The sequence below is a fragment of the Eutrigla gurnardus genome, assembly GCF_963514095.1.
Source record: "Eutrigla gurnardus genome assembly, chromosome: 16".
Taxonomy (NCBI): Eukaryota; Metazoa; Chordata; class Actinopteri; order Perciformes; family Triglidae; genus Eutrigla; species Eutrigla gurnardus.
The window spans coordinates 17,901,323-17,922,327 of record NC_139927.1 but is presented as its reverse complement, the minus strand read 5'-3'; the positions used below and the strand labels follow the sequence as shown (position 1 = coordinate 17,922,327).

The window sequence follows — 21,005 nt, the reverse complement described above, 5'->3', positions numbered from 1 at the left end:
TCACGTCTCTGACACAATACAAATATTTTATTCTTTCACTAAATGTTAAGTGATTCCAGTATGTTTTAGTGCCCTTTTAAAAGTTGTCTTTCTGCATTTGTAGTCTTTGTAGTTAAAAAAAAAAAAAAAAAAAAATCAGATATGATTCAGCAAAAATATATCGGAACATGAGAAGTTTCTTCTTTTTCCCGATGACTCACTTTATCTTATTAAAATAGCAGACAAAGGAAAGTTAAGGGAGAGTAGAGCCTCACCTCAGCGACAGGGCTCTCCCCTCCAGCGGTGTGCTTCTGTCCTCACACTTGACCTGCTGCATGTCCTCAGAGGTCGGGAGGACGCTGGTGTCCAGGTCAGTGTGTCTCTCCCCAGTCAGCTGGCAGTAGATATCCAGGAGGCGATCCGACACCACCGTCAGCCTGGGATACCTGCTGATGAGGACCTTTACACAGAAGAAGAAGGCAATGCATGAGGGGGATTCTGGGAGATGTTAAGAGTACGATTTGACAGAGAAAAGGAAACTAGAGCATACTGGCCAGAAATATTATGAGACATTAAGTGTCCTGTTTGATGATGACAACCAGATGATGTCGTACTGTCCTGATGAGTGGGCTCATTAGGCAAGATGTGTGAATACACCCGTCGGCCATGTTGTCAATGTCAAATGTCTTTTACTCTATGTTTTAAGACAACTTTCCCCTCAAGGACAAGAAAGTTGCTCCATCTATCCAACGCTCACCTTCTTCAGCTCTTCCCGTGTCATGTTGCCCATCTGCAGCTTGGTCCAGTACTTGTCCAGCAGCGCTGCATGAGAGTTCTGTGGTTTGTGCCAGCTGCCACCACTGTAGTACATCCTGCAGTATGCAAGCAATACACACCAGTGTCAAAGTCAGCTGTTTGACGTTGTCCCCAAATAGAAGACTCATTGGGCCTCATTCAAAGACATTTTCATAGTTTTATTCTAGAACTTTTATCAGTGTCTTAAATTGGATCTACCAAACTTTCTTAACTGCAGGAGTTGGCTGTAATCTGTTGTCTTAGTGAATGTCAACTGTTCATGAGCAGAACACCATCTACTGTAAGTTATACACTAACTAGGGATAAGTACCTCATACAACCAGGCAAGAGGCAAGATTGTCCAATGGATTCATATATTTAAAGTGTCTCATGTCTATTAGTTTATCTATCGTCAAAGTCTGTTGTTGTGAGACTTTGGACGCAGCCAAGCGGAGACTAATCCTTTGACTGGGACTTTGTAAGATCTCGACGTGTTCAGACTGGTTAGACACCAGCCTTATCACTACAACCTGCAGTACATCTAGCATTCTTACCTTCTCGTTGCAAAGAACTGAAATCCAGGAGCAACGTCGACGCAATCCTCCCGTCCTGGAATCATCAGCTTTTTATTCTCCATCAAAGGCAGGAGCACGGATATCTTTTAGAAAAAAATAAAAGGTCCATCTGATTATTAACAATCTATTCAGTGAATTTATTGGTGCAAGCCCAGTTTTTTTCAACTCACCACATCCAGAGGTGCGTGGTCAATGTCTTCCAAGAGGATCCACTGGCCTTTGGATACAGCCTGTGTCAGCGTTCCTGGCTGCCACACAAACTTCCCCGGTATGTCGGTACAACGGTACATCCCCAGCAGCATCTGTGGAACAAACCCTCCATCAGCCTTCCTTCTAACCTCCACTGAATGTATAAGGGGCACTCCCGTAATTCAGATATGAACAACCATAAAGTTGGAAGAGACAAAGGGACATATTTAAAAAAAAGAACGGTCAAACTCAAAGCAGTGGAGGCAGAGAACACTGGAAAACACCGGATCCTAGAATTCCCATAATGCAACTCCATACTAACCTTAAAGGGATAGTTCGGAATTTTGGACATAAGACCTATTTTCCAAGTGAGCCGGTGTGTTTGAGACGTCTGGAGACGTTTTCAAGAAATTTCATTCAGTTCTTCTAGTTGCCGAGTTCGCTTATGCTATGGCTAGCGCAAGTCAATGGTTCTAGCTAGCATGGCATTAAAAACACTCATACCGACTCCACAGTGCACCCGAGGCAAATCCATTGTAACAGCAGACTATCGATGTACATATGTGTTGATAGAATGTTTGAAATAAAACCAACCTTGCATTTTTAAGGATTGAAGTCTCAGCACCAGCAGCAGCGTGTCATACTTCCTAGTAGGCTATGGCAGCGGCGGAGTGATATCACCTAGCACTTATAAGTTACCGGTTCTATAATAGTTTGTTTACCTGCTGTCATTGCTACAGACGCAGAGTAGCCTGCAGTGCTAGTTTCTTCAATCTCACAGAAATGGACACTTTTGGAGAATATACTGAAACTTTTGAAGACTCTGATGAGGAGTTTTTTTCCACCCAAACCCAACCGTACCTGTACGAGCCTGAATATACAGAGGAAGAATTGCGCGAGAGGAATGCTCAAAGGGCAGAACGTGAACGAGATAGCTGTGGAGACCGAGATAGCTGGAGCTGAGAAACGGGACCGAACAAACGGAGACTGGTGGTGCCAGGAGGGAATCCCCCGCAATGCGTCCGAGGGTTTACGGGTCTACGGACGGCGCAGAGGTCCGGGTTCGCGGTGCGTAATTGTGGCTTCGCGTGGCCGTGGGCTGTCCGGTGTTTGAGTGAGCTCCGAGGGCTTTTCAGACAGCCTTGGGGGTATAAGTGCCGACAGTTTGGCCTGGTTCGATTGCCTATTTACGGGCAGTATTTCGAGCAGCGCGTCTTAGAGTTTTGAGTGCGACGGAGCAAAGTAAAATTCCGCTGTTGCTGAGAAACTAGTTCCTCAAAAAATGGATGACTCATGCGATGCGAGGTTAGTTTTGTTTCAAATATTATTCTATCAACACAGATATGTACATCGACAGTCTAGTGTTTTAATTGATTTGCCTCGGGTGCACTGTGGAGTGGGCAAGACTGTTTTTAATGCCTGTCTAACTAGAACCATTGACTTGCGCTAGCCATAGCATAAGGGAACTCGGCAACTAGAAGAACTGAATGAAATGTCTTGAAAACGTCTCCAGACGTCTCGAACACACCGGCTCACTTGGAAAATAGGTCTTATGTCCAAAATTCCGAACTATCCCTTTAAGTAAATCCTCCGAAATTAACACTTTTCTCAAAACACATTTTCAGTTTGTAATGCATGCTTTCTGTTAAAAATGGTAAGCCTAGGTAATGTTCAGTGTATGTAAACTGTTTACATAGAAAATGAGTGTGTGTGTGTGTGTCCCTTTAAGTTTGCATTGATTCCATTCCCTCTCACCTTGCTGTCGGTTTGATCCCCAAGCTGGACCTTGAGGATCTCTGTAGCTTTCGTATGTCCTGTGACAGCAGCCATAAACTCAACCAGGGCAGTTTTACCACATCCGATGGGCCCCTCGAGCAGCACAGGCTTCTGGGAAGCCACGGCCAGCGCCAGTCTTCTCAGGTTACGGCAGGTTGAGTCCACCAGCACCAGATCTTTTTGGTTCCTCTGCAAATTAAGATCGACATTAGAACCAAAAAGATGGACACGTTATGTGACAGAAGAGAAAAGGATCCGTACCTGTTCGGGCGGTCTAGGAACTATCCTGGGGAGGACAACACCACAGACTGCCACCACATTGTGGGACAGGTCCTCTGACACCACCTGGCCCCTGGTGAACTTGTTAGCTTTCTCCTGGCGCCACATCACAGAGCCTTGATTGGCTAACACCAGGGCCTTTTCTACCTCCAGCTGCTGGGTTTCTTCCAAGGCTCTAAAGGAGGAGCAAAGAAAAAGTTATCACGATAAGTCTGTTGTTTGTAACATTTTTAGTATTCTTTAGATAGTTTGATTAATAATTGTACTTAATTACTCCTTCCCCCTATTGATTGAAACTAAAAACATTTAGTAACACTAAAATTAATAATAATTCAGAAGACTTATGTAGCACTTTTTTAGACGACACATAATTATAGATAAAGGAAGAAAAAACAAAATAGTACACACTTAATTTTCATGTGCAGGATCTCGTCGCCCGTCAGCACCTTTCTCAGAAAGATGGTTTTCTGGTTATCAGTCATACGAGAGACCAGCGCTAGACAATGAGCCGTGTACCTTAGAGAGACAACGGGAAAGTACAGTCAGTTCAATTTGTTGGGCAAAAGGTACACCACAGTATTAACACTGTAACACAGCGGCAAACTCTGGTTCTTCACTGTTCAAAACCGGAGGTTGCCACCTGCTTAGAACATGATGATGCAAGTAATTGATGAGCCATTCCCATGCTCAATTATGTCTCATAACTTGTTGCAGAAAATGTATGGTTAATGCCCTTTGTTACCCAGATCTGGGGCAACATTTAACCTTTTTTACAATTTAAAAATTGTGTCAAAAATCCCTCCAAAATACCACATTAAGATACCAAGACCTTGAGGAAAAGCCATGAAAAAAAAGATAAAGCAATGGGGTCATTCCGTGTCATTTCATTACATTTCTGAAAATCTTCCCACCTGACCATCTCAGAATGTCCTTAAAAAATTCAAGTACAAAGACACACTTGTTAATAGGACAAATCCAAAATATTAGGTCTCTACTGTCAACAGTATTCTCATGAAACCTCATTGAATAAAGGGTAGTTTAGACGGTTTTTGGCATCATGCTCTGAAAAGCCATTTTTAAACAGCAATATCTGGAAAACTATCTCACCTATGGCCTTCAAAATTTATACAGTGTATATCTGTTACTATACGCCTCCAGACATGAAATATCAGGGGTGTAGCTCAATGATAACCTAGTATGGTAGGTACTTAAAATGTGGCTTGTTGAAATAAAGTAGTACATCTGAAGAGTGGCTGAGCTCCCACTTTTGCAGATAAAAGACTTCTATCACTTCTGCCTCTATCTCTGGTGTTAGCTTAAACATTCTACAAAATATGGTCTCTCTCAGATGACTAGTTTCACAGATATTAAGGCTCAAAAATGGAAGTTAACACATCTTTTCCCAACTTCAGAGTCATATTCCAAAAAACTGACAACAAGTATCAGGTCCAAACTTACTTTTTTTGAAAGACCATATTCTTGTATGTCTTGTATATTCTTTCACCATGTTTAACTCACATTCAAGGACTTATTGCCTCTGTAACTACAACTGTGCTACATTTTAATGTTTTTGTGAGGCTAAATTTATCAGTAGCATTTAGTCACATATAGGTCTTTTGTAAATGGTAAAAAACACAATTGAATTGCCCTGCTGTGATGTTAACTGGTAGGCTGTTAGGACATGCAGTACCAAAACCGGCCACAAAAACCCCACCAATATCAGGATTTTAAAAAATCACTGCGACAAATTGAGGCAAAACACCCGCCCGATTTTTTAATATGATTTTAACAAGAATATGATGAAGTTTGGACCTCATACTTGTTGTCAGTTTTTTGGAATATGGCACTGAAGTTGGGAAAAGATGTGTTGACTTCCATTTTTGAGCCTTAATATCTGTGAAACTAATCATCTGAGAGAGACCATATTTTGTAGAATGTTTAAGCTAACACCAGAGATAGAGGCAGAAGTGATAGAAGTCTTTTATCTGCAAAAATGGGAGCTCAGCCACTCTTCAAATGTACTACTTTATTTCAACAAGCCACATTTTAAGTACCTACCATACTAGGTTATCATTGAGCTACACCCCTGATATTCCATGTCTGGAGGCTATTAGTAACAGATATACACTGTAGAAAATTTGAAGGCCACAGGTGAGATAGTTTTCCAGATATTGCTGTTTAAAAATGGCTTTTCAGAGTATGATGCCAAAAACCGTCTAAACTACCCTTCATTCAATGATGTTTCATGAGAAAACTGTTGACAGTAGAGACCTAATATGTTGGATTTGTCCTAATAACAAGTGTGTCTTTGTACTTGAATTTTTTAAGGACATTCTGAGATGGTCAGGTGGGAAGATTTTCAGAAATTTGATGAAATGACATGGAATGACCCAATGCTCTTATTTGGTATCTAATTGTTTTGGAGATTTCTGCAAGAATGACATTTGGACCGCAAGCACTTCTATTTTGGAAAATCCATTTATCATCAATCTACTGAGGTAAGCCATCCGTCCTGTGAATGCCTTCACTCTCTAGTTTCTGGTTGTAAAGTTCCATGAGGCTGGGATTCTCCTAGAGGCCACAACAAGTAGTTTTACCAAATTATTTAAATGGACTCAATAAAATGAAATGGCTAGTATGGGGACTAACCTCATCATGCATGAACACAGTTGAGCTCAGTAAATCCACTGGAGTCTCATCTTTAAATTCATAACCAATTCATGTCATTCTTAGGGTGTTTCAATACCCCTATTATGTATAAATATTAGAATACTCCATATCTAGGAAATGCTAAAATTACACATTTATACGACATGTTTTTAGCACCAAACAGCATGTGACGAGCATAAAGTGGATATCTGTTATCTAGTTTGATACAATACCAGTGTCTTCACTCACGCTCGAAAACTGAGCCTCTGAAAGACAGTAATCAGTGTTTAAGAAGTTGTAAGAAAGTCCTGGTCTCTCCAGCTTTGAATTACAACTATCGTTACAGATTTTCTTCATTTTCAGTTTGGTTGTTCTGTGGATTTATTCACCCTTCTGTCTGCTCCTCTCTGAAATCACTTTTTTTTTTAAATGGTTAAGATTTATGCAGGAAGTTAGTGACAGTGTGGTCTCAATGGCGGCTCGAACACCTTGACCGAGGAGCAGCAGGGCTGCGTATTTGTTACCCTGTGAAGGCTTCACAGGTGTAAAGAGGAAGTGGGTACATACCCGCGAACCATGACGTCGCTGGTGAGCAGCTGGGACACGCAGGGACTCCAGTCCCAGAGCATTCGAAACTTGGCGCAGTCACTCTGGAGGAAACGCAGGGTGGCACCCATGAGGTCCCGCAGTTTCATCCTCCTGGGGCCATACTGAACAGCTGACGACTCTTCGCTGGTGAAGAAGAGTCGCTGGAACACTGGCGGGGCATTGTCAAAGTACCTCGCCGCAAACCTAACGGGGAGGAGTAGAGAAGAAGTCAGGGTGGATGTAGCCGGGGATCGAACCGGCGATCCTTCCGATTACAAGACGTTTCAGATTCAGCCTTTTTTCCCCTCCACCAAACAAGTTTTTCTGAAGTCCCACAGCTTAGTGAAAGTGCCATGCAAATTCACTTGAGTACCATTAAAGGTCCACTACTAACTCCTGAGAAAGTGTTAAAGTCACATTCGTAGCTAATTGCATTGGTAGTGAGGCTGTGATAAGGACCTGTCAATCACTAGCATAAAGGCATCTCATTTAGTGTATTAATACACAAAGACATTGGGTGGTTTTAGGGGAGGTTCAATGCTGGCCGGATGCAGTCGGTGAGCACAAGTTTTGATTAGTTAAAAAAGTATATTTTTCTAACAGGGCGCAAATAAATCAGTTTAATTTACTCCAAGGCAACATGTGAAAAGCTGCAGTGGAAGGTGTCAACAAGGGCCAATGGCCCCCCCTTCGCATTTTCAGGGGCGAGGGGACGTTTCCAATGCTCACTGCAACGAGAACACTGTCCACTTACACCTGTGCATCGGGACTGATGACCAGGACTTTGCTGAGGGCCACACACAGGCGCTCGTGGAGGTCGTGGTTGATCCTGCCTCCAGCTTTGACCCTCTCGGCGTTGCGCTCCAACAGGTCCAAAACCAGCGGTCGCAGTTGTCGAGCAATCAGCAAAGTACAATCCTTCTCCAACAGCAGGTGGGCCACACACTCCAGGATGCACTGCCTGTCCTGCTGGCTCCATATCTGGGGAGACATTATATGGCAAAAATCCCAATTGAAATATTGATTGATCGACATAAACAAAAATATTTACATCGTTGTGATAAACAAGGCAGCAGAATAGTTTTCATGATACAACATACACTCTTACAGTGACAACTGACGCGTAAAGGGAAGGTGACAGCACGCTGCCTACGGGACGCGTTTTGAGTGAAAATAAAAACACTCTATATATATTATTTGTATTCTGTACAAGCCAGGAATGAACACGCCTTACCTGTTTTGACAGATATTGGGTCAATTCGTTGTGACTTTTGTCAACGTGTCTGGATATGGTACCCAGTGATGACAGGCTCAATTCTAGGTTTTCCATCGTATCATTTGTCGCTCCTGGGGGTGGGGGGGCGATCTCCAACGGTAACAAGCTCGCGCCGTCTATGAAGAGGTATCTGAATAACCGTTATCAATACCAAACTGCGGGGCTCATCACGCGCTCATCCGTGCGGGTTCGTATCACAACACACATGCACGTTCCCGTCTTTGGTGTTAAAATCCTGTCCACATGTGAGCGTGGAGCAAATCCTTCCGGGTCGGGTCGGGGTCGGATTTTTCTCCTTGCAGCGTCGCGCTGTGATGACGTACCCAGACGGCGACGCGAGCGAGCACAGCGCAACTCCGCGGCGGGTGGAACAACTTTCGCTCGAACGAGCTGCCCGATCTGCTTGCCGCCGATAGTTAATGCCTTCGTAAATGTCAGTTGGCTGTGGGACGATGTGAACCCCTCCACCGAGGAGTCGCCTTTCAATCGGGTTCCTTTCGGGTTTCATTCGTGTTTTCAGAATATTTTTTTTTGTTGGAAACCAGAGGAGCGGCGAAAACACACCCACAGGCAGTGACAGACCGCGGGAAATGTCGCTACTTCCTGTGCAATGAAGTCTTGGCGCGACATTACAGTTGTAAACAACAGGAGGACAAATAACAATACGCTAGCAGGTAAGTCGACCTATTGACTGTTAGCTTCGTGTAATATGCGTATTATTAATGCCTGGCCGGTACACGGTGCTTACATTAGCATTCTTAACTTTCCCAGAGATCACTTTGTCCGGTGTTGCCTAACCGTTTGCTGGTAGTGAAATTGAATATGCAGCCAACTGACTGACCCTTGCGTATACGCCAAAACAACACTGTAACTGCTATAACGGTACATGCCACAACAACAGTGTAATGGTGTGTGTCTTTACTGTCGCCTGATTCAAGAGTAAATGAAAGGTGAACTAAAACTCTTTAACGGTTTATAACTGTACGATAATGTTAGCTTGAGCCTGAACTCAGTGTCAACTGTCATATTAAGACCAAGGGGCAAAACGTTAAACAAATACAATACAGCAATATTCAGACATATGGCCACTTGCTTTCTTTCCCCCTAGCTCTGTTGTTGAAAGGCTTTTGTTCTCTGCTGTCGCCTTTGTTTGGACAGTAGTGGACAAAAGAGGTCATGGCTAGTCCACTGTGTGTTAGAACCACACTAGCGGCACTATGTGTTAGAACCATGCTAGCAGCACTGTGTTAGAACCACACTAGCGGCACTATGTGTTAGAACCATGCTAGCAGCACTATGTGTTAGAACCATGCTAGCAGCACTATGTGTTAGAACCATGCTAAAAGCACTGTGTTAGAACCATGCTAGCAGCACTATGTGTTAGAACCATGCTAAAAGCACTATGTGTTAGAACCATGCTAAAAGCACTATGTGTTAGAACCATGCTAAAAGCACTATGTGTTAGAACCATGCTAAAAGCACTGTGTGTTAGAACCATGCTAATGGCACTATATGTTAGAACCATGCTAGCAGCACTATGTGTTAGAACCATGCTAAAAGCACTATGTGTTAGAACCATGCTAGCAGCACTATGTGTTAGAACCATGCTAGCAGCACTATGTGATAGAACCATGCTAAAAGCACTATGTGTTAGAACCATGCTAAAAGCACTGTGTGTTAGAACCATGCTAATGGCACTATATGTTAGAACCATGCTAAAAGCACTGTGTTAGAACCATGCTAATGGAACTATATGTGAGAACCATGCTAAAAGCACTGTGTTAGAACCATGCTAATGGAACTATATGTGAGAACCATGCTAAAAGCACTGTGTTAGAACCATGCTAAAAGCACTGTGTTAGAACCATGCTAATGGCACTATGTGTTAGAACCATGCTAGCAGCTCTATGTTAGAACCACGCTGACAGCCCTATGTGTTAGAACCACGCTCAGCACTGTGTTAGAACCCAGCTGACAGCACTGTGTTGGAACCACACTGACAGCACTGTGTGTTAGAACCACATTAACAGCACTGTTAGAACCACGCTAACAGCACTGTTAGAACCACGCTAACGGCCCTGTTAGAACCACGCTAACGGCCCTGTTAGAACCACGCTAACGGCCCTGTTAGAACCACACTAACAGCCCTGTTAGAACCACACTAAGAGCTCTATGTTAGCTATGCTATGACTTTATATTTTATTAAGAAATTAGTGTTCCTTTTTTAGTGGAAAAACAATCAATCTTTTATAAGATCATAATAAATAAGGTCTCCCTGTATAAATATACTAGGGGTCGACCGATACCAATTATTGATAATGTAGGAGACCCATAACTGATATCTGAAACTGATATTTGACTGACTCTTAACACAAACCGTTGCTAAAACTCCTTAAAACAAATGTTTAATTCACAGAACCTTTCAACATGACCTTAACTCAAAAATGTGCTGGGAGCTATCAGCAGCATGATGGTTGAGTTATACTGATCATTTATATGTAAAATTGGTTGGTCCTATTGACTCTAGAATCAACTGTGGTAATTTGACCAGTGGTTTTGGTGTCTCCGTCAGCCAGGTGTTCCAGGTTTACTTTCAGCCTAAGTGTCGTCTGGCTGATGTTTATCGACTGGTAATAACTATTGATTTTCCTTTGCCGTTGATATCAGGAACTCCTTAAGCAAGAGAGGCACGGAGACACTCGGAAGAATGGAGAACATTGACACCAACGGTGCTTCTGGTCGTAAGTAAAAACAAAAAATACATTTACACAAACATTTACATTTACATTTATTTAGTGGTATTTGTGTATTATGAGGTTTATATAAGGATGATTTTCAATTCAGTCGCTAAATGATTTCACTTATGAAACCAAAGCTTAGAAAATAATATTTAAATTGTAAAAGTATTTGTAGATGCTTATCCAAAATATACAATTTTTTCCTACAAATAAGATCATTCAACGTTTTTGATTCATGGAGTGGATAATTTCTTCTCCAGTAAATACAGACATATATTTTGTTCCCAAAATAACTAATAATTCTTGCAGTAATATTTTAGTGTCTTATTTCTAAGGTTTAAATGAATGCACTATGATCGCTGTAGATAACTGATGACATACGTTTATGATACATGTATAATACATTCCACAGTCTTTGTACCGGGTAGCAACGAGGATTCTGTGGATATCTATGGCGACCTGGATATCCCTTTTAGCAGCAATGCAGGTAAAAGTCCTTTTTACTTTCCCCTTTTGGTCTGCTATGTTATTACTGCAAGTAATGTTCTATTCTATGAGGCTTTATAATTGCGATGTATCTTATATTTGTTCCATTTTGGTGCATTACAGAGAAGTTGCCCCTAAAGGCTTCTCAGCTGAAAGACTCAATGGATCTTTATGAAGAACTTGTCACAGAGGAACAGCAGAACAGAGAGTCGTCGTACTCTGAGGTGATGCTTTATTAATGTTGACCTGTTATAGGCCTTTCTCACTGGGGGTGGAGCCTGAGATTAGGATGGGACAATATAGAATTTTATTCCGATGAAGAAAAACATTAACACAATAAAGTTGATAGTGGTGATTTTGTACAATCCTTATCTCGTTGTTTGTTTACAGTTGAAGTCCAGATTCCAAGCCGCTCAAAGCCAAATTAAAGATTTGCGCAGGAGAGTGGAGCAGATGGAGATCCAGGTTTGTTTAATTTTCCTTATTGTTTAGCTGTTGTGCATTCTTCCTAAATATGAGTTCCGTACAGACATACATACCTAAAAAAATAAATAAAAACAACAACTAAACACAGCAAATCTGTTTTTTTGGTTGGCACATATGTTGACCAGCCACAAGCCTCCAAAAACATTTTGTTAGGTCAAAACTTATTTCATGTTAAAATAAAAAATGAGTAGAAACACATGACTTCTGGAACGATACTGCTTCAATCATACATTTCCACACTGATGAGGAAACCTCTGTATTTTGGTAAAAAATGTCTGTCAAAGCTACAACCCCACTAAAAGATTCAGTAGCACTAACAAGTTTTGTTTTTTCTGTCTCTCTCTTTTAAAACAGAACACAGGGTTGACCACTGAGAACTGCCGTCTCAAAAAGAACATCTCTGCACTTTTACAAACAGCTCGACAGGAGGTGACACGAAAAGATGCTGAGATTCAGAGGTTGAACCAGCAGTAAGTTTGTATTTTTTAATTATTATTTTTTTTTAAATTTACTGGTAGACTCACAAGTAATTCTCTAGAGATTGAGGACATTCTCCCTGGTTTTGTTGCTAATTATTTGGTGGAAACAATTAAATAGTTGCTGCTGCTTGTCTTCAAAGTTAAAAAAAATAAAACTGCCAGTAAACGCTCCAGAATGTGAGGCGCAGCTTTTATTCCACCACCATCCCCATCGCTCTTCTGAGGAGCAGCATCCGAGACAACGCTCTTCGTATTTAGAAATCGGGAGGCTGATTGGATTTATGTTAAATGGTTAATCAATTGTCATCCTTTGTTTTCTCCACAGGTCGGACAAAGGTTACCGTCATCATCACAAATCTCACAGTAATAATCTGTGGCATCAAAAACCCTCCAGTGTGCACCCCATGAGTAGGCCGCCTCCTCCTCCACCACCCTCCAGTCTTCCCCCGCCGCCTCCCCCACCACCCAGTCCTCCTCCTCCACTTCCACCTCCTCCACCTTCGGCTCCCAGGGAGGATTATCCTCCAAGCGCTCCTCCTCAACCGCCTCAGAAAGAAAGCGATCATCAGAGTAGATCCAGCGGCAGTTCGTCAACCCGACACAGTGAATCAGACAAACGCAAGTCCAAGCACAGAGAGGAAAAATGTCCGAGTCAGAAAAGGTCTGAATCCACAGATAGGAGACATAGAAATGGCTCAGATCACAACAAGGACAGTTCTGCCGCCGACAAAAACAGGTCTCACAAAGCCGACAAAGACTCAGTCAAAGGGCGGAGATATGACTCCAGATCATGTAAAAGCAGGAACAGATCAGACCGGTCGATCAGCCCTCCACCAGAGAGTGCTGTTCCCTCCGCTGACAAGAGAGGGAGAAGTCGAGAACGGAGACGAGAGGCAGCCAACGCGCCCACGTTAGACTCCGAACACAGTGGAGCTCACAGCTCTAAAGAGGGCTACAGCCGAGATCACAGAAAAACCAAGACCAGTTACGGACATGTCAGAGGTTCGGACTCAAAGGACCGGAAGAGGTCCTCTTCAAATCAACATGAGCGCTGTAGTGAATTCTCCAAAGAGAGGGGAGGGGATAGACCGCCAAAGGATAATCAAAGGAAGGAGGACCGACGACGTGAAGATAAACATAAGCATACAAGGAGCACCAGCAGAGAACGTGAGAAGGCGAGATCAAAAGAATCCGACCAGGGTAAAGTGGTTGTCCATAGTAAGGAGGGACAAGAAAAGACACACGAGGCCTTAAAGACAGCATCGGAAGAACCTAATATCAACGGACAAAGACCTGTGGAGGAAAGTAGTCCCAACAGGAAACTGTGTTTCATGGAGACATTGAATCTAACCCTTTCACCCATTAAGAAACCATTGTTGCTGGTCGCTGGCTGCCAGCATGACATCACACCTGCTGACAAGGCAGTTGAAAACAGACAAGATGATGAGGGTTCACAGCCTAACATTGAGGACATGTGTGTGATCGATGAAGTCAACAGCAGCGAATTAGAAGCAGGGATGGGAGATGTTGCAGAACAATCTTCGCAGGCCCCGGAAAGTTCGGAAAAGACACATGAGATGTGCGACGAGGCAATAAATGTCCAGGAAAAGGAGAAGAACCAGAGTGAAGACCGAAGCGGCGCTGACAGGCAACTTGTAGATGATTCAGTCCAAACTACCTCAGACCCAGCAGACACTGTAGAGAGTCAGATTACTGTGCATCTCACACCAACATCCCCACAGACCAGTTCCAAAGCAACAGATCTGTCAGACAAACTGTCCTCACACGGCCAGGCAGATGTTTGTGGACCTCTGGAGGCTGCAGATGGTGACAGGAACACGTTTGGAAGCATTCGTGAACAACCGACAGGCAATTCTACACAAAAAGTAAATCCTGCAAACAACTCTGATCAATCTGAGACTATTACAGACTTCGAGCTTGAGCCAAGTGCAAAACTGAAGCGTCACACTCCTCAAACTGCTGTACAGAAAAGCCTCCCTGTGGACTCAGCCAGAGAAGGTGCAGCTGCTTCATCTTCCAGGGGAAATCTTGTGGCTGAAGATGTTTCTGATAAGGCAGACTGTGAAAGTAAGCCGTGTCCTCCTGCTTCCATTTCCACTCACACGAAAGATGCTTTCTGCATTCAGGGTGGTCCTAAAGACGCCGATACCGTATCCAGTACAATAAGCCTCGAGTCACTTCCCAAAGAAGGGTTAAGTCTGCCCGAGGCCATTTACGTTTTAACGCAGACAAACGAGGACAGTAGCGACGGCGGCAGCGTCGCTGCTGAGGCGAGCTCGTCCACCGGTTGCATCGGCGTGTCCAAAGTCAGCAGTACGACGGAGGAGACGCCGCTGCCGGAGAAGTACCGTGACCTGACGCTCACACCCAAAAAGAGCTTCACTCCTCGAAAGAGTCAGGAGAATAACGTCGAGCCTTCCAGTTCCGTGCCGTTACTTCACGATGAGGACTCCATGATGCACACGCTGAGCAACCTGAAGAGGATCCCCGACGCCATCAGCCCCCTGAGGAGCCCGATACGGATAACCAAGAGAAATCATCTCCACCTTCATGGCAAGCCAAATCATGTCAAGAGCCTTCAAAAAGGTACAGTTGGCCTGATTTTTAAAGAAAGGACACATTTTATTTGACATACATCCAGAATATTAGATTTAGGTCTGTTACCTTGTGGTCACAACTTAACCGTCTCTTAATCTTTATTTCTTAGCCACAGTGAGAGCATTTTAATAAACTGGCAACCAATACTTGGCCTTTGTTCGCCATCAGTGGCAACATATACAAATAGGAACGGTAAACAGTTTACACGCAGCTGTATTTGAGAGAGGATTCAGCTGTCAAAGCAGAATCGAGATGGTGGTCGTCTCTGAAAGTAGAGGTGATGGACAAGCGGATGTTGGTGTCACCTGAGGAAACCACAATCCAAGACTTCAGTGCTTATTGGTCTGTGGTGGCTGTCTTGGTCGCGATACTATAAGGCATTTTAACCTTACTCTTACCTTTGTTGTCAAATCTAAATTTTCTCTTCTGTTAAGTGTGACTTGCCCCTGTTGCACAGCCTGTAGCGCTTGTACATTGATTTTGGACATAGAATTACAGATCAAATATAACATTTGGTAATGGCACTTTGAATTTTGGATTAACCGTGTAGCAGCACGGAGTGGGATGTTGTCGCTGTGGAAAGGGGAACCAGGGATTTTAGCTGTGGGCTGTGTGCAAACTGTCACATCTCCTCTGTAGTCAACCTACACAGCTGATCACACTGACAGCAGTACCACACCTCATAAATCCAAGATACAGGTCCTTCACAAGAGACCTATTAGTACTGAGATATTTGAATCTTTATTGTGAGATGCTTAATGTCTCTATAAACGTCTTTACTTCCTTTCTCCTCTGCAGATTTCTCCAATCCAGCTGTTGACGCCAAGAAGTTGGATGTCAACAAAGAAAACAAATATCCGGGTTCTCCTGCAGACCATGGCACAGAAAACGTGGCGGGTAAGGTGTCCGATCAGCCCTCAAGTCTCTCCGACCCCGAACTGGAGGAAGGGGAAATCCTAAGTGAAAGCGACGAGGCAGCTGCAGGCTCTTCTGTTCCTGCGACCAAGAGGGCGAAGCTGGCACCACCGGTCAAAAACAAACTGAGTCCTAAATCCTTGTTAAAGACGAAGTTGGAAGCAATGTGCGTTGCATCAAAAGAAACGGCGGGCGCATCAACACGAAGTCCGAAGAGTCGTTTTAAAACAGTTTGTCCCGCAGCAACCAAAGCCTCTTTTTCCACCATAGAGGAAGTCATGGAGACATTCAAGATGGTTCGCAATGAGATCCGAAAAAAGTACATGAAGCTTCATAAAACCTTTCCCAAGAAGAGCTTCTATGGCGTGATGGAGAATTTCCTGGAGTCCTTTTTAGAATTTGTGGACGGTGCTCATTTTGGTCAAATATGCAATCAGGCAGAGGAGCTGAAATCCAAGCTGAAGAAACTGATCGCATCCGTCTTCAACAAAGTGTCGAATAACGGCATCGTGAAGCGCATCTTCGAACAACAAGCGGTGGATCTGAAGCAAAGGTTGTGGGACTTTGTAGATGTGCAAGTTGAATACCTGTTTAAGGACATTGACACGACACTGAAGAGTGTCTGCAAACGAGCAGGGCTTCAGGCTGAGGACAGTCCGCCCAGCAGAAGTGAGAAAGCATCGCGACAGCCTCCCGCTAAGAAGCCACCGAGTCAAAAAACCACACCGCCGGCACCGAGCAGCATGAATCGAACCAGGCCGTGTCCTGTGGCGCCGTACAAAACAGGCCTTGGAAGCAGAGGAAAAGATATCAGAATCACACACGTGGAAAAAGACCGGAATGTCGACTCGCATCCGACATACTCGCAAACCTTGGCCGTCTTCCTGCCGCCAAAGACTATTCCTTCAACTCCAGAGAAAAGTAACATATCCTCTTTACTTGACAAAACTGACTATGAGCTTCTCACAGAGCAGCAAGCCTCCAGCTTAACATTCAACCTGGTGAGAGACACTCAAATGGGAGAAATCTTCAAGTGTCTCCTGCAAGGATCGGACTTACTAGAAACCAACAGCATCACGGGAGACAACGCCACCTGGTCCCTCGGTACGCCGAGGAAGGATGGGGAGAGACTCCTCAGCATCGCCACTCCTTCTAAACTTGACTCTCCGTCTAAACTGCTGTCCCCCATCAAATTTGATACGCCTTCAAAGCTTATCGCGACGTGGGCTAGCATTTCCCCACGCAAAATGACGTCCCCGCGACCCAAAGATCGCATCCGCCTGGATCCGGCTTTATTTGATGAAAGTTGTCTGTTAGAGGTGCCATCGGAGAGCAGATCAATGCTGCAGTCCAGCTTTGCTGCACAAAGGTCCTATTCAATTCTAGCTGAAGACCTGGCGGTCTCCCTCACCATCCCGTCGCCTCTCAAGTCCGACAGTCACCTCAGCTTCCTGCAGCCGTCGAGCATGCGCCTCATGTCCACTCCGGACAGCGTGATCAGCGCTCACATAAGCGAGGACGCCCTGCTGGACGGGGAGGACGCGTCGGAGCAGGACATCCACCTGGCCCTAGACACCGACAACTCCAGCTGCGGCTCCAGCAGCAGCGAAGTACTCGCCACGCCTTTCACGTTCAAGCCCGAGCTGCCCATGCAGGCGCTCGTGATGGAGAGGTCCAACGATCATTTCATCGTGAAGATTCGTCAGGCGGCCGCCGGCGCAGATACCACGCTCACTGCTGACGACAGCTTAAGTCGAACACTAACGGAAGAAAACGGGCAGCGTGGAGAAGGTAACGTGGAAACTAAAGACGTTTTTTGGGAGAAATCACACAGTCAGTCAGACATCCATCCCTCTCAAGATAAGAGCTTAACACTAACAAAAGATCCACTCCACAAAAATGATTCATCAACTCAAAAAAATACCTCAAAAGTTTGTTTTTCTGAAGATTCACAGAAACGGTCAGAATCTTTACAAATTCAAACAACGGACAACAATTTGCACGGTGTCCGAAGCTCTTTGTTTGGACGGATCAACCAGGCAACCGGCAGAGAAGAGCTCACGGTCGCTGCTGATGAGAGAAGTCAAACACGCCACAGGCAAGCAGACCTGACCACTCAACCAGGTCCCTCAGAAGCTCCTTCCTTCAAATGTCAGGAGATGATTGGTTGCTCTGAAACTGCAGCGTCAGATAGCGGTCCACGTCGCCCTGCTGCATGCTTCGAAACAAAGCAAAAGGTTTCGGCCTGGGAGAGAGACGAAATGTCGACAGCGGAGAGAAGTGTGGCAGAGGACACAAGCAGCACACCAGACACGGAACGAAGGCGTTGTGACAAACGTAAAAAACGGAGGAAGAGTCATGAGAAATCAAAAGCTAAACGGTTCAGAAAGGAAGAAGAGGAGAGCACAGACGAGACGGCGTCGAGCTGCAGGAGAGACGACAGTGAATCCAAGTCCTCCTCGGGATCCCTGTCCCCCAACAGTCTCTCTGCCAAGAATGTGATCCGGAAGAAGGGCGAGGTGGTCGTGGCGTGGACCAGGTCAGTAGTTCTTCTGTGTTTTACTGCTTTTTACTGCTGCACATTACTTTGCACGAGGTCCTGAAAAGGGATTATTGCTCATTGTCTGTATTCTGCTTCTCCCAGGGATGAAGATCGAGCCATTCTCATCGCCCTGAAGACAAAAGGAGCTTCACGTGACACTTTCTCTGTCTTGTCAGAGAAACTTGATAAGCCGTCAGCGCAGGTGAGTTCATCTCTCTTCTAATGTGTTGTACTGCTGGGACACATGTGACTGTACACGCTGTTGAAGGTTGAATTGCATACAAAGTTAATGCAATTTGCGTATCCGCGTGAAGGTTTGAAAGCCAATCAGTGTTGGGATTCTCCTCCTGTCATCCCTGAATCAGAAATGGAGACAAAAACATATTGTAGCGGTCTGTGGACTCCCAGAGCTCTATGAGAACCTCACATTAGTACAGAGACCAGACTATGTAGAAACCAGAGACTGTCTATGGTACACACAACAAGGTCACTGCTTTATTTATGGAGTTTATTTTGTGTTCATACCGCTGTAGTAAACCAGCCGACGTGTGTCTAGATACAGTGAATACAGCTCAGTGACATTCTCAGAGCACCTCTGGGTGATGTTAGGAACTCCCGGTGTATCTGGGACTTAACAGCATGTAGAAAGCAGCGATAGTGTCTTTTTCAGACGGGATGGATGAAGCGTTGTTTAGCGAGATGATGAATGATGACATAAACCATCCTGCGGTCTGAAAATGGTCTTTGGTGTGAACGCAGCAATACGAAGGACTCCTTACTAACGTCACCTGTTCTTCTTTTGTCAGATCGCTCACAGATTTCACCAGCTCATGAAGCTTTTTAAGCAGCGAGAGAAGCTGGACCCTTGATGGCGGCGGCTGTTATTGCAGTAGTTCCTGTATTGGAGCTTTCCCACACACACATACGGCGTCGCCAACACAGGCATGTCGGCTGCTGCTCATGTGACGAGGTGCTGGAAGACGCAGGGTGGCTGAGTCACGTCAGGATGGAGCCCCGTAGGCTACTATCAAGAGCTGGAGGCCTCCGCTGTCCCCACCAATACAAATATGAGCAGCCTTTTTGGCTACGCTTTGGTTTATCAAAGAAAAGAAGAATCCGTGCGATGAGCTGGACATGTTTCAAAAGAGTCCAACGTGTGAGAAATCAGGATTCAACTTCCTATAAAAAGGAATCTTCCTCAGCACAAACTGACAAGATAGATTGATATAAACGTTCATCAGTGTTTCTGGTTTTGATGCACTTTTTGGTTTCTAGGAATCCACACTGCAGTCACTACTTCAGTATCAGGTCTTGATAACGATGTCTGTTCCTCATTCAATGCAGCATCTGTACAGGCTCTCTTTTCTCCGACTTTGCAAATACGATGCATCGGAAAGAAAATCAACTCAACGAGTCGTCGTTTTTTTTCTCAATACTGAAAAAACTGCCTTTGGACTGTGACACGTCCAGGTTCCAGGGAAGTACGCTCACATGTTCCTACGTAAGTAGTGGACGCACCTCACTAGACCTAGAGAATGATTTGATAGTATTCTGTGTGTGATATTTCAGATCTTATTTTAATGGATGTATTTGAGTGTTTTGAAATATTTGAAGGGTTGTTAAAACGTTTACACGTCCGGTTCATGTGCAGGACGGTACTTATATCTCTGTTAATACAAATTAAACATTTTATCTGTGGGCTTTTTGTTGGATTTGTCGCTTGACAACAGAATGGAATGCAATATTGTGAATATTGTGTGTAATTCTTTACTGAAAATAAAGTTTTATTTATTTATGCTGCCGTTTATTGTTTGTTACTCTGGGATTAGTGTCAAATAATTGTATATCTATGTCAGTTGGTACCAGTGGAAGATGATTTACTGACACCCATTATATCAGCGTATACTGATATATCACGTGACAAATATTCATGAAGCGGGCCACAAACTATGGAAATGGAGGCCGATGCCTCGGAGCCGTTTGTAACTCACCAGATGTTACTGATGACATGTCAGGTTGTAATATTATATTTCTATTAATGTCTTAAGAGATATTCTGTTTATGGATACCAGAGCATCTCATCAGGATTCTTGTGCTGAAGTGAAACACCACAATGTTAAAGTCCTGTATTTATAAGACACCACATGATCTTTTTGTACCTTTTGCAATTTGTTTTCTCTCTCAGTGAAATCACATTTATATGGCTTTATATAATAACAGGAATATGTAAAACATACAGTTCTTCTTATTGACTTTCTCAATTCTTGAATTACAAAAATAAACATTTCCAGGACTGACCGCCACTGTGACAAAACAGTTTAGATAATTCAGATAAAAAAAAACTTAGCCAAAGTGATTGAGAAAGAAATATAATAATAATGATATAAAAATGCATATTATAATTATCATTAATTATTTTTATTTATATGTTGCTATGCTCTATGGATGGAATACAATTACAGATCTGTTGGAGATTTACATTTGTATTTGGTGTCAAAATGAATAAACTTAATGTTATCCTTAATGTTGCTATGGCAACCTGATTGACAAGTTGTTTTTCTAAATGGTCCTTCATATAAAAAAGCCAGCCGACCCCCTGGATTAGAGGGATTAGGGAGTCGGGGTCAAACCTGT

General features: G+C 43.8%; 2 protein-coding genes across 3 annotated transcripts in view; one reads left to right on the top strand and one right to left on the bottom strand.

Moving 5' to 3' along the window:
* mdn1 (midasin AAA ATPase 1) overlaps positions 1-8,328 on the bottom strand; it is a 50,811-nt gene extending 42,483 nt beyond the window's left edge. For both annotated transcript variants that reach the window (XM_084029901.1, XM_084029902.1), the window contains exons 1-10: positions 8,065-8,328; positions 7,585-7,811; positions 6,810-7,034; positions 4,002-4,109; positions 3,576-3,768; positions 3,294-3,503; positions 1,520-1,651; positions 1,329-1,432; positions 737-851; positions 255-439 (exon numbers count right to left, since the gene is read on the bottom strand). In XM_084029901.1, coding sequence (XP_083886027.1) covers positions 255-439; positions 737-851; positions 1,329-1,432; positions 1,520-1,651; positions 3,294-3,503; positions 3,576-3,768; positions 4,002-4,109; positions 6,810-7,034; positions 7,585-7,811; positions 8,065-8,160 — 1,595 coding nt within the window. In that variant the 5' untranslated portion in view covers positions 8,161-8,328. The remainder of the gene's footprint in view (positions 1-254; positions 440-736; positions 852-1,328; positions 1,433-1,519; positions 1,652-3,293; positions 3,504-3,575; positions 3,769-4,001; positions 4,110-6,809; positions 7,035-7,584; positions 7,812-8,064) is intronic.
* A 118-nt stretch (positions 8,329-8,446) lies between these two features.
* On the top strand, positions 8,447-20,166 carry casp8ap2 (caspase 8 associated protein 2). Its single transcript, XM_084031194.1, has 10 exons — positions 8,447-8,780; positions 10,774-10,847; positions 11,257-11,331; positions 11,454-11,554; positions 11,721-11,795; positions 12,171-12,286; positions 12,621-14,902; positions 15,713-18,368; positions 18,474-18,573; positions 19,178-20,166. Exons 2-10 carry the CDS (start codon positions 10,814-10,816, stop codon positions 19,238-19,240), a joined length of 5,502 nt encoding a protein of 1,833 aa, XP_083887320.1. The 5' UTR covers positions 8,447-8,780; positions 10,774-10,813; the 3' UTR covers positions 19,241-20,166.
* Positions 20,167-21,005: the final 839 nt, after the last annotated feature.

What these genes read in the sequence shown, in the direction of transcription:
- casp8ap2 (XM_084031194.1), top strand. Translation starts at nt 10,814, where the DNA reads ATGGAGAACATTGACACCAACGGTGCTTCTGGTC. An exon ending in GTGGTCGTGGCGTGGACCAG is followed by an intron (nt 18,369 to 18,473) that starts GTCAGTAGTTCT and finishes TGCTTCTCCCAG; the next exon opens with GGATGAAGATCGAGCCATTC. An exon ending in TTGATAAGCCGTCAGCGCAG is followed by an intron (nt 18,574 to 19,177) that starts GTGAGTTCATCT and finishes TTCTTTTGTCAG; the next exon opens with ATCGCTCACAGATTTCACCA.